The sequence below is a fragment of the Pogoniulus pusillus genome, chromosome 16 (genome assembly GCF_015220805.1).
Source record: "Pogoniulus pusillus isolate bPogPus1 chromosome 16, bPogPus1.pri, whole genome shotgun sequence".
Taxonomy (NCBI): domain Eukaryota; kingdom Metazoa; phylum Chordata; class Aves; order Piciformes; family Lybiidae; genus Pogoniulus; species Pogoniulus pusillus.
This window is the reverse complement of record NC_087279.1, coordinates 14,780,429-14,793,766: the sequence shown is the minus strand read 5'-3', so window position 1 is coordinate 14,793,766 and position 13,338 is coordinate 14,780,429. Positions and strand designations below refer to the sequence as shown.

At 36.9% G+C, this 13,338-nt stretch overlaps 2 protein-coding genes across 6 annotated transcripts in view; one reads left to right on the top strand and one right to left on the bottom strand.

Annotated features, from left to right (window-relative positions):
• CACNA2D3 (calcium voltage-gated channel auxiliary subunit alpha2delta 3) overlaps nt 1–13,338 on the bottom strand; it is a 415,635-nt gene that overhangs the window by 61,228 nt on the left and 341,069 nt on the right. The gene's annotated exons all lie outside the window — the stretch shown is intronic.
• Nucleotides 1,607–9,201, top strand: LRTM1 (leucine rich repeats and transmembrane domains 1). The gene is made up of 3 exons (XM_064156572.1): nt 1,607–1,616; nt 4,806–5,402; nt 8,768–9,201. The coding sequence occupies exons 1-3, from the start codon at nt 1,607–1,609 to the stop codon at nt 9,199–9,201; spliced, it is 1,041 nt and encodes a 346-aa protein (XP_064012642.1).

Genomic DNA, 13,338 nt, shown 5'->3' with positions numbered 1-13,338 from the left:
ACAAAGCACACATCATTTCACTGGAAGTGACGCGGGTTTAACACCTTCACACCCAAGAGCATAAGGAAAATAAACCTAACAAAGATAATGTATAGAAATTGTCTGCTGTGGTCTTAGGAACGTTTTTTAAAACCCAGACATGTCTTCCTGGACTCAATACACAATACAGTGGAATCCAAATGCTGTATTTAAAATAGTTTAAACAAAATTCAAAATGGTTTCCTTTTTGCTGGAGTTCAGTTAACATAGTGTTCTCCTGTAGAAGATGTGACTCTTGCACATACTCCTCCTTTAAAGCAGATGGCAGTAATTGCTGCATCAAAGTGCTGGAAAAACAAACACCAAACTGCCTTTACCAGCCAGCAGGCATAGGGTATTGGTTCATTGGGCTGTCCTCTTACTTGCAATGGGAAACATATCTTGTTACAGCAAGGCACAAGTTAATTTAAGCAGTCACAATAATGCTGTTGCTACACCACATCAGACAATTGAAAAGAATCCTGCTGGTTGCTCAAAAGGCCAGGAGTAGATTTCTGGGTTTCTCCATTTCTGGCAAATCTCTACCTGTGTCCCAACTATAATTTTCACCACATCAGACCTCTTTCTCATAACCAAAGTATTATTACTAATAAATGGGAATAGGATATGGATTATAGGTTGGGGAAACTTCTGTTTACAAAAACATGTGTATTCAGAGTTCTCAATGTAAGGAGAAGAAACAGCCACATCTACAGGACCAGCAAATGGACAGGTTTAATTGTATGTTTCCAAAGCTGAACTCGGCACAGAGATCTTTTTAAAAAGTAATAACTTCTTATACCATAATTTAGACTACATAGAACAACTTTTGCATTATTGTTGGAGCTGAACCTCCCACAGTGCTTAACTTTCAGTGACCTCGTCCTACGAACATCTCTTTAATATGGCACATGCTAAAAATAATACAATTATAGTAGCCAAGTCTTACCTAAAATAAGAGAGGCAGTTAAGAGACGTTCTTGAAGTCCTGTGTGTGATGGCACAAGCTGCTGTGGGATCTTGTAAGCCCACTTGGTCAGCAAATGTTAGTTAAAAGGGAAAACCATCTTTAAAAAAGAAGCACTTTGAAGTCACGAGCCAAAATAAAATTTTAGAATTTAAGACTGTGAAAAAGTCATAGCAGAAAGCAATATAATTACAGCTAGTACCTTCTGCAAGGTCGTCAACAGCCATGAAAAGGGCTGTCATTGATAGAAGGCACGAGTTACACCAAGGACAGAGGGATGCCATCTCAAGCAACAAGTACCTGCCATAAATTTGCTCTTTGAAAGAGCAGAGTATCTGCAGCTAGCAAGACTACAACTTCTAAGAATGATGGTATTTTATAATAGCCCTTTTTATCATCTCCAGTCAAATGATTCACTGGAGCTATTTAAGATAAGTCTGTTTGTATGTTTTGATATGTGTGCACATGCATGGGTTGGGAAAGGACATAACAAATACAGGAATTGTGCAACAAAGGTTAGAGAAGTGTTTTGCTTTCAAGTATTCCTTTTAGATATATCAAAGCTGATCTCTAAGCTTCTCTCCCTCTACTTTTGTAAAGCTGAAGTTATTTAGTATGACTATGGTACCAGGTAATCTACATCTGCAGTATTCCTCTACACTAAATCACAGGCTCAACCTGCATCAGGATGATGCGTCATTCATCAGGTGTCAAGGACAGTATGGCCTGCCATTTGTAGCAAAACCCCTACTATCTTCAACATGAACAGTCATGTTTGCAGACTGTCAGTTCCTTTATGTTCTCTTTTTACTGCTCAGGAGTATTTGCTGTCCTTGGCTGGGTATCATGAATGGTGTCAGAAACAATTCAGCACAACATGCAAAAATAACAGAAAATGCTCACTCCTGTGGATGGGGTGGCAGAGATCAAACCAAAGATTTTCAGTAACCAAAAGATAGCTATGGAGAAGATAGACTTACTTTCTTCACAAGAGTGTATGATGGCAGGACAGGAGGTGATAGACACAAGTTGCCTCAGTGAAAAATCTTGTTGTTAAGACAAAACTATTAATGCTAAGATTAGATACACATTGGAGTAGATTGCCCAGAGAACCTCCTTTGCTGAAAATTTTCTAGTCTCAGCTTGACTGGACACTGGATAACCTCTTGTAAGACTCCGTTTTAACAGCAGTTTGGATGTGATTATCACAATTTTCTGTGATAACTTCCATAGCACAAACACAAGGACTATCACTTTGTTACCATCTGTCACTCCTTTCTTCAAAGCAAAATAGATGTGTTCAGTGTTCTTGGTGAAAATACCAGGATAGATGCCTGTTTTATGGAAGGAACCACAGGTCCTGTGTTCCCATTCAAGAAAATCCTGTCAGCACAGCTAATGGATGTCAGATGAATAAGCTTAGAGGAGCAAACAAGTGCACTGTCAAAACCATGTCATCAACCCACAGGCTTATTCATAGCGATATTATACACTCCACTGCCTCCAGCCACAGCCCAGGATAATCAGAATCCATGTTCAGAGTCATCTGATCTTGCAAAAATTGACACTGCCGAGCTAATAATCCACCAGAATTCAGAATTAGTACTGGATTTACAAAAGCAGTCTTATTTCTCTGCCTTCCATTTGAGGCAGATTAAATAAACCGAAAAGGCAAAGCTATCAGGTCATTATTTGTATGTTACAGCTGTCCAGTTAGAGTTGACAGACACTCTTTGCATGGCCTGTGGACAGATTAAGAGGCAGAGTAAGTCTCTGAGAGTCATAAAAGGACAGGCAGTGGGGGCAGAGGGGGGTGGTGGTGGAGATTGTGATAAAGAAAAAAAATCAAAGGCTGATGGAGTAACTAACTAGAAATAACTGCATTTCTACAAAAGCCACAGATACCATCTAAAATTAAAACAAAACAAACCCAAGCAACCTACAGAAAGGAAACTGAATGAGCACACTACAGATTTGAAGTGGGAATCAGAAAAGAGTGTGTGTAACCGCTCTACATCAGAAAAATGGATTGAATCTCCCGCAAGGCGAAGAACAACCAAAACAGAATGAAAGGTGAGATATTGAAGTAATCAGATTAATAATGATTTTTCTTTCTGCTCTCTAAGCATTTCTTTGCCAAGTAGTGTTTAACTCATTGTTAGAAGCTGTCTGTTTCTGAAGCCAATTGTTGCAGAATAATGAACTGAAAGATTACCTTGCTTGCAAGAATGCAGAATTCTTTCTGCATTATAGAATTCAGCGTTGCAAAATATTAAGTACAATTTTCATGTAAATACAATTATGTATAAATGTCATCTAAATACAATTTAGTTTTTGAGCAGAAAATAATCAGTAGTTTGTGACTGAAGCTGTAGTCTCAGAATAAAACTTTCAACTTTTACCTTCCTCATCTTCAGTGTTACAATCAGATACTCTTATTCCTTTCATATGGAACTCCCTCTAAGTCTCAGAATAAAGCTTTCACTTTTACCTTCCTCGTCTTCAGTATTATAATCAGACACTCTTGTTCCTTTCATATGGTACTCCCTATAACTAAGTCTCAGAATAAAACTTTCACTTTTACCTTCCTCATCTTCAGTGTTCTAATCACTCTTGTTCCTTTCATATGGTACTCCCTATAACTAAGTCTCAGAATAAAGCTTTCACTTTTACCTTCCTCATCTTCAGTGTTCTAATCAGATACTCTCTACTCTTATTACATACTTGTACAGTACTCCCTGTAACTAATAGTTTCATCTCTGTAAGTCAATAAGCAGTATGCAGTTTAATTTTCAAAGGTTTCAAGGAGTAAACAAAATGCACATTTTGAGATAGTAAACACTAAAAAAATATTCAAAGCATTTAAAAAACAGTGTTACAGAATGATTTAGCATTCTGAGTTTCTTCAAAGAAAATATAATTATTTGACACCTATTTAATTATTATTTTTTATATAATTGATTTATTATTACTATTATTAAATCCTTCTGTGTATAGAAACATACCCTTGAGTGGCACCTTGTTTTCAAAGTATAATTATTAGTAAGATAGGAAAAATAAAAACAAGTGGGGTTTTTTTTCAGTTAAAGCTGACTTGAACATCAGGGAGCAGAAGAGCATTAAAAATACTTAAATATCACTAAGCACTCCTGTCAACTCATTTCTCTTTTTAACAGCTTCTTGGCAAATGTTTGCTGGTTGTGTAGAAACTTGTTTCCATGGGAAGTACAGCTGGCTTTCAGATAAGAGAACTAAAGTGATGGGTACAAACATAGATATTTTAAAGAACAATCAGAATCTGAATTGCTGGCAAACTACTGTTAACTCTTTTAGTAGCAACATCTCTGAAGCATCTTAGCCTTTTTATGGCACATTAACTTCATTCTTTTTCAGGTAGTACAATTAGAAAAATCACAGAAAAAATAGAAGTTCTGCTTACAATTCCTGTGACACAGTTTTTATTACCACACAAGCATTCCAATGCAATCATTTTAGAAACTCTGTCACATTCCCTTCAACATCACTGCTTTGCTGATGGCAAATCCTCCTGAAAACCATTTCTACTTAAGATAAAGCCATGGGAAGCACTTCATTTTAAGATCATGGAAGCACTAACTTCATTCTGCATTATGAAAGTATTTCGATATCTTAAATGCAATCTGTAATTTGCTAAAGGATTACAAAAGAAATAAATTCTCTTTATGCTATCTACATTAATACGTGTTACTGAGTTCTCTATCTGTTGCCCATGTTAATGACCTGTACATTGCCAAAAGACAAACATTTTCAACTAGTTTTAAATCTTTCACTTGCGATACAGGTAACTGCCTTTTGGGTTTGGGTGCCACCTTGTTAATCTACGTGGCTCACGGATGTCCTGACAAATGCCTATGCTATACAGCTTCAAAGACTGCAGACTGCAAGAACAGAGGATTTACTGAAATTCCTGCCCATTTACCTCCTGAAATTCAGATACTACAGCTGCAGAATAACCGGATCTGGAGAATCACCCCGAATGCATTCACTGGAACGCCGTTGCTCAAAATCTTAGACTTGTCTAATAATTCTCTCTCCAGTTTGGCACCAGGTGCTTTCCAAAAACTACCGTACCTACAGGTTCTAAATCTAACCCGAAACTTGATTCATTACATAGAAAACAAGACTTTTAGTTTCCTCCCACACCTAAAAGAACTGGACTTGTCATCCAACAGCATTATACGTTTACCTGAGACTTTTGGAAACCGCACAGGAAATATAACATTACTGTCTGTGAGGCATAACAAACTTCAGAAAATGGAAAGAGTTCTGCTAGAGTCACTTCCAAACCTGAAAGTGGTTCTTTTCAAAGATAATCCCTGGCAATGTAATTGTAATGTCTTTGGCCTGAAACTGTGGCTGGAGAGCTTTTTATACAGAGGTAAGGAATTCTTCTCATTACAAAAAACACTTGAGCAGTATCTAACTAATTTTTACTACTATGACTCCACAATTTGCCCCACACTTTATATCATCTCATCAAATAAGCACACAAATTCTATTCTTATGCACAGGTCTGAACACAGGTGATTTCAGATATACAGATGGCAGACTAGAATCCTAGAGAAAAGTGCAGACTGGAACCCCACAGAAAAGTTTATAGCAGCAGACAAAGGAAAAAAGAAAGATACACACAATCATACAGTATGTACAGACACATTCTGCAACTATGTATGTGCAGAGTATGTATGCATATATATTTATATCTGATATGCATAGATATTTGTATCTATCTGATCAGTGGCCTTGTGCACATGTGCTTGTTTTAATCCTACCAATATATTTTTGCTAGAAGCTTTTTACCAGGTGCATGAGGGTAAACATCAAAACATCAATGCTTTAAAGAACTCAAGATACTAATTCCTCTCTAAATTATCACTTTGTAGGTTTTCAATATTTTAAGAATGTTTTACCTAAAAATGCATGTTACCTCTAAGACAAGTTTTGACTAATATTGCAGTATGAGGTACTGAAATCATTGACAATTTCCTGACAGAGATGTGTAATGCCATCACATGAGGAAGAGGAAAATTTATAAATAAAGGTAGCCTCATAATTTGGCCATGTCTGCTTTTAAATATATTCCTGAGCTATGCTATAGACAGGAGAATATGATTTTGTTCTAAAGGAATTACATATTCAAATGAATTAATTTCTTTCTGCCAAGAAGTGTGTTCAGACTGAGAATTCAGAATAACTGGGCCATTTGCTTTTCTTGAAATCAGGCTTTGATGTTTGTATCTGATCAAACTTCAGATTACCTGTCTGTATATGGAAGAGACATGGAACATGTTGCCACACGGCACATGTGAAAATGGTCCATATTACCTAGGACTGAATGGAGTGCCATTTTCAGGAGGCAGAACTCCACAAATCATTTGGAAAACTGTACCTGCTATGTAACAAAATTAACACAGGAACAGTCTCTCAGAGGTAAAGCTGCTGCCAGAGCAACCTTTTAGAAAATACAAAAAGCTAACCTACTCTTAGGGTTAAAATCTTCATATTTTGGATTGGTAAAATATTACACTATCCCAAGCCTTTAGCTCTATTATGCTGGAAGCATTCCCTACATAAAAATTCAGCAGGGGTTCTGACTTCTCTGTGCAAAAGTATGTTATGATCCAAGAAAAACAGATCAGATTATCTTAATTACTCTGCCAGCAGCCTAAGTATTGACATTTATTTAAAAACCCAACATTGTTTAGAAATTCAGTGATACCCTTCCATTTTTCTGAACACTGCAGAGATTACATAAATTAAGTAATATGGAACTTACATATCTGTTTTAGCAAGAAGTTTTAAATGAAGCCTAAGTACTATGCTCTTTTCTACACTTATATTTCCCTAAAATCACTCATATGAAACCCATGAAGAAAAATTAGTCATATTGCACACTAATCTTTCCCATGACTCATATTGTATACTTATGATAAAATAGTACTGTGCCTCTAGAGAGGTAAGTCCTAGCAAAACATTGCTAGAGATGGAATGTTATCTGAATTTAAAATATTGTGTTCAATATAACACTAAATTGTTTCAGTATTTCCAGCTGAACCCAGCTCAGGCTACTGACATTTGAGGCATTATAAAGGATGCTTCAGTTCAGGTGGGACTCCCATCTTCTATTATAAGCACACATATTTAGTTACTTAAAAGCACAGAAGTTTTAAGGATTCTTAATCCTTAAAGAATTGCAAGATTGTACCTATATCCAGATTACAAGTAAGATATTGGAGGTGTCTGAAACCAGGATCTGGGTTTGACTATTAAAGACTAGGAGATGCTGCTATGCTCGCAACTATCTTGAAATATCATCAGTATTTGTGATGCAGTCTTTGATATCAGTCTGGATGCAATTATTCACTGCTTTCTCAGACAAAGTCTTTTCAGGATGAATATTTATATGCCCAGCTTTAGCTGAAAGGTTGATTATTTTGGATAGAGAAGAGGAAGAAAACTCAGCTGATTTAATTAGTTAATTTTTTAAACTATGTAAACATTGGTTTTGGCCTTGTTGAGACACTACACCCCTAAAGCTCTGGTGCATGAACTTGAAGGCTATGCTCAGTGTGTATTTCTCTGCACACTGACAAACAACTAGGTGATTTAGCAGGACTGAAGCTTCCTACTTCACTTCCTGTTACACTAAAAATATCCTTTGGGAGAGAGCAGAATCTGGCCCTAAGCAATCATGAAATTTACCATTTCAACAAGGTAATAGATTAATTAAGTCTAACTCCTTCAGATGTCTGTATATTTTCTTACCAAGAAATTGCTGAACTTTCTCTTTGCTTCATTACAGTCAGCAAATGATGTCAGAACAATTACTATTTCATGGAGTATTTCAATCAAGTGGGAAATCCGTCCTAAATACACTGTTTCCATTTCTCTTTATAAAAGGAAGTAATGGTATGAATTTGGATAGAATTAATTGTTAACAATACCTCTTTGTTTTCGTCTGTGACTCAGTTCTTACTTTGATACCACTGCTATTTTCTACCTTTCCATTCATATAATCATAAGCAATTTTATTTTTTATTAATTGCTTTTTGCAAATACTCTTACATGAGTGTTAAAATGTAATCAGGCTAGTAATGGTGATTTTTTTGAATGATTACATGTAATAGTTCTTTTTATCACTGTAAACCAACTCCTAGAATCATAGAATCAACCAGGTTGGAAGAGACCTCCAAGACCATCCAGTTCAACCTAGCACCCAGCCCTAGCCAGTCAACTAGACCATGGCACTAAGTGCCTCATCCAGTCTTTTCTTGAACACCTCCAGGGGTGGTGACTCCACCACCTCCCTGGGCAGCCCATTCCAATGCCAATCACTCTTGCTGTGAAGAACTTCCTCCTAACAGCCAGTCTATACCTCCCCCTGCACAACTTGAGACTACGTCCCCTTGTTCTATTGGCGGTTGCCTGGCAGAAGAGCCCAACCACCACCTGGCTACAGCCTCCCTTCAGGTAGTTGTAGACAGCAATGATGTCAGCCCTGAGCCTCCTCTTCTCCAGGCTAAACAACTCCAGCTCCCTCAGCCTCTCCTCATAGGGCTTGTAATAATCTGACAACTATTGATCTAACTGGGAAGATACAGATACTATACCATTATGAAACTTTAAAAATCAACAGTGATGATAAAATTATTCCAGATTTCTGTTCACTTTTCATTAAGATAATGAAGAAACCACCACATTTTTTAAATGTTCTTTTGTTTGTGGTTTTTTTTTTTTTTTCAGGAGGAATAAGTGATGGCATTATCTGCTCAGCACCAGGGATTCGGAAGGGAAAGGACCTCCTCAAAGTTCCCTATGAGCTGTTTGGAGCATGCCCGCTAAGGACAGCTCACGTTCACCTGGCTAGCATTCACCACCACAGCTTTGAGCACAGAAGTACTCTCAAGCATGTTCATCACAGTGAACATGGGGAAAGTGGCCGTTCAAACTGTGAACCCAAACCAAAGCCAAGACCTGTTAGTCTGCGACACGCAATTGCCACCGTAGTCATAACTGGAGTTGTCTGTGGAATTGTTTGCCTAATGATGTTGGCAGCTGCTGTTTATGGTTGTGCTTATGCTGCAATTACTGCTAAATACCACAAAGAACATTTGGCCCCAGTCAGACAGCATGGAACTCCTGAGGAAAAAGAACCGTTTGATAGTTCCTCGGCTTGAGTAAATTCTGTCTTGGGTTTCTTGAAACTAAAGCCCTCACCTCAGTTGAAAATTCTGAAATTTAAATAGGATTGATTTAATATAACTATTCCTTTTTTTCTCCTTTTTCACTTTTTTTTTTTTTAATGTAAATATATATTGTTTGGAATATGAATTAAGACTTTATGTACAAGAATGTAAGTTTATATATATTTTGAGTATGTATATTCTGAAGCCACTATTTAAGACCGTGTGTTTGAAATAATGAAATCTTCATGTAGCCACTTTAAAGTATTTCATTCTCTATTACTAGCTCTTGCTGTAATAATAGTACAACATATGAGTTATGGTGCATCTAAAGTCAGTAGCTGACAAGTGTGAGCTTTCTGCAAAGAAAGATACAATATATCTATGAATGGAATGTTAAGATCTTAGGGTACCTGGTATGCATCCAGATATCAATACTAGAATCAGCCAGTCTATACACTGCCGCTGGTAACTGAAACATGTCCAAACCATTTCCACATACATTTTTCCCTTTTCGTATCTACCCTAGAAGACCACAATTTAAACATTACTTCTGTAATCTAACTTGGAAAACTTTGTTAACTGCCACATATCATTTTTAGCTTACTTAGTTGGGAAGAAAGAAATGAGCTGAGAAAATGCTGAAGAAAGAAGAAATGCTATGCTGTTGCAGATACAAGCACTCAAATGAGCACGTACAGTGCATATGAAGAAATGCTACCCGTTACCCTGCTGGAATACATGCTTCCTACAGACATTTCTGAAGCTTCTTATTCCCAAATCCACACACAAGTGTTCCATTTTCCAAATATCATGACTACAGATGCAGCTCCCATCACAGTGCTGCCCTTCAGTAAGGAGGATAACATAGCTGCATGTTTACATGGGCTCTCTCTCACAGAAAGAACATTCAGATGAATTCATTCAAGGCTACAAACTAACTTTCTGCAGCAGGAAATCAAAGCCAGAAAGACTTGACTAATCAGAGTTTAGAACAAAAAGAATGTTTTCAATGTTCAGAACGATTTTCAAAACTCCCAGAAATTATTTAAAACAACCAACAGAGATTAGCAACTCCATCTTCCTTTTCCAAGAGCGGATATAAGGTATCTAGGCTATTTGCATCAGACATCTAAATCATAGAATCAACCAGGTTGGAAGAGACCTCCAAGACATGCTTTTTAAATCTCTACAGTGACAGGGTTAGGCAGCTACTACAGAAATCAACCATGTATATAGGCTAAGAGCTTCTCTTAACATTTACTCCAAAGTTTGTCTAAAAACCTTGCCAGTTTATTCCATTGGGCAGTAGACATGAGTACAATGGCTGAGTAACAGTCTACAACGAGGGAAAAAGCAAGCTGCTTCTAACAGATGGATTCCAAGATCAAGTTCTGTTGCTATTCTAATAACAGCCTCAACTGAGTAATGAGCTCTATGGCAGGAGTCACGTAACCCTTGCTCTTATCTACTTAGTAATAATTGCAACCTAAATATTAAAGCTCATTCCTGCATTTGCAGTTACTTTCATGTCCGGAGAAAATTAAGCATCTCGGTCTTAATCTAAATCTAGCAGACACTGAAAACAATCAATTACTGTCTGTTCTGTCTGTCCTGTACTGCTAAATACTTCACATTGTTGGGCTCTCTCCATTCCTCACCCTCTGAAATTAAATAAATCAAGCTGTTTAAAATTTTCCTGTAAGGCCAAATCCTCCAAATTATTTTTTTCCCTTGCCTTGTCTGTAACCTTTGCATTTTGTTTGAAGTGTGTTATCCCAAATAGCAGACTGTTTCAGCTAAGACATCAGCAGCACAGGATTTTTAGAACATCTGAACTTCTATATTCAGGCTCTTTAAATGTGATCCCTTGCTGATGTATCTCAGAAGGAAGTTTGGTTATTTGCTTTAAAATAATTGGTAAAACTTACTGAATAATCTATCATCAGAGCTAAGGCATTTTACTATTTCATTTATTTATTGCAATAACATTTCATGAGGCAAAACATGCCTTTTCAGGTAGAGAAGACTGAAGTAATACAAGATAGGATTTTATTCTCCCTGAGCCAAATGAGTTCAGAGCAAGAGCAAATCAATACTTTTCTACAGTGGCAAGCTAAAATAAGCACATTTGCACTCCAGCTGCAGATTCTATGATGAAAGCTAATAAAGCTCTGGCCTCTAGAGAGACTTCAAGTTCCTCACTTTTTTTGATAGGTTCATACACAGAAGTGGAGCTTCCATCACAAATAAATTCACACGTCTGATATCATCAAGGAAAGGAAAACCAAGACTTGACTTGGAATTGCCTAGTCTGGAATAATCAGAACCCAGTCCTTTACAAATAGACATATCAACAAAAAGCTTTCAAGTTTTCCTTACTGTAAGATGGTCTAAAACCCAAAACAAACAAAACAAAACAAACCCAAACAAAAATGAAACAAAATAAAGAAGAGAGGAAGAGGCAACAAAGGGCATAATAACACTTAAAGACAGTCTTTCCAAGTCACATTTAATATGCTTTGGGGATTTGCATGCACACATAAGGCTGTAAAATGATATGGAGTTCTGCCAGAAAGTGAAGTATTTTCTATTTCCATTAGTTTGCACTGCTATGGGAACAAAGCAGGCCAATTCATGTAAAATTTTATGCTCTCTAATTTGCTGTTTGCTAGAGAAAGGAAACAAATAACAAGAAGAAAAAAATGTAAAGGTTTACATGACCAAACAGAACATTTACAAAAGTGTTTTCAATGAAAGCTTTCCAATTATTTATGATGATCAGCTAATAACAGACATCCAGAGAAGAAAGTGTAGATTCAATTGCTTAAATTAATAAAACAAAAATTCTTTCTTTTTCAGCACAAGAAAGAGAATATTCAACTACTGCAAAAGAGGTAAAAGGCACAATTTACCGTCCATAACAATTACTGACAACAACAAGTGGAAGACTGGATCTAGAGATTCCCCACAGAACTCTCCTTAATTTGTAAAGCTTAGCAATGGACATCTGCCGCTGAAATAAGTTGTCTGCAGAGATTTATTTTTCAGATAAAGGGTTCCTGAGAAAGCTTTGTTATTTTTCCAGAAATCTCCTGAGAGGTATTATAGTGATCACAGCATTTTTTCCTAATCTCTGTGAAAAAACACTCTTCTCCACCAAAGCCAGCAAAGTATCAGGACACGCTACTCTGCCAGGTATTTGCAAAGACAAAGCACACATATCGTTTTAGCCCTGTCTTTCATACAGAGGCAATTATAGAACATATTATCTGCTTAAATATATATATGTTTTCTTAACTTCAACTTAAAACAGAAATTGAAAAGTACAACAGACTAATGATGTTCATAGATGCCATGCTCAGCACCTTTATGGAAAGAAACAAAAGTCTAGACTGAAGCAGGCTTGCTATGTGTGCCTTGCTATCCAGAGCTTGCAAAAATTTAATCAAAATTCACCTTCATTATTCCTCGGTACTACAACGTCCAAACAAAATCAGGATCTCTCTTCTTCAATATCGAAGTAGAACGTTTAGTGGCATTATACGCAGCCTATCTATCATTGCCAATATTAAAAAACAAAACAAAACTAAAAAAATCCCCCCAGAACCCAACCATTGCCTACTAATAACCATCTATCTTGGCTGGCCAGAAGACAAAGACACATAAGCCTCACTTAAGCACCTAGAAAGTATGCTTACTTTTTCAGCTTTGATCTTTGAACTTGGTTGAAAATGGCATAGTCATAATAATCATAAGGGGCTTGGTACTTCCTGGGTTTATATTACTTTAAATGTGACTGTATGTTCCCCCAGATGAGGCAAGCAGCACCATCAATCATCCAGATGAGGCAGTAAGCCACAACAGGGGAGAAGGAGTAGGAATTAGAAACCCATAATAAACAAACCAATGACTACATACTTCATAACTACCTCCAGTGAAAGCTGTGGTTGCTCTCTCTTACTGATTACAGAGGAACCCTTTGGTGTTTTAGGCTTTATGTACACTATGCATTGAACCTTCTGCATAAGGCTGCCATCTTCATTGCAAGACAACATCAAATGAGAAAATACTGTTAATGTTTGGAAATGTGGGGAAAATAAATTATTATTGCATAATTTCAGCTCCATA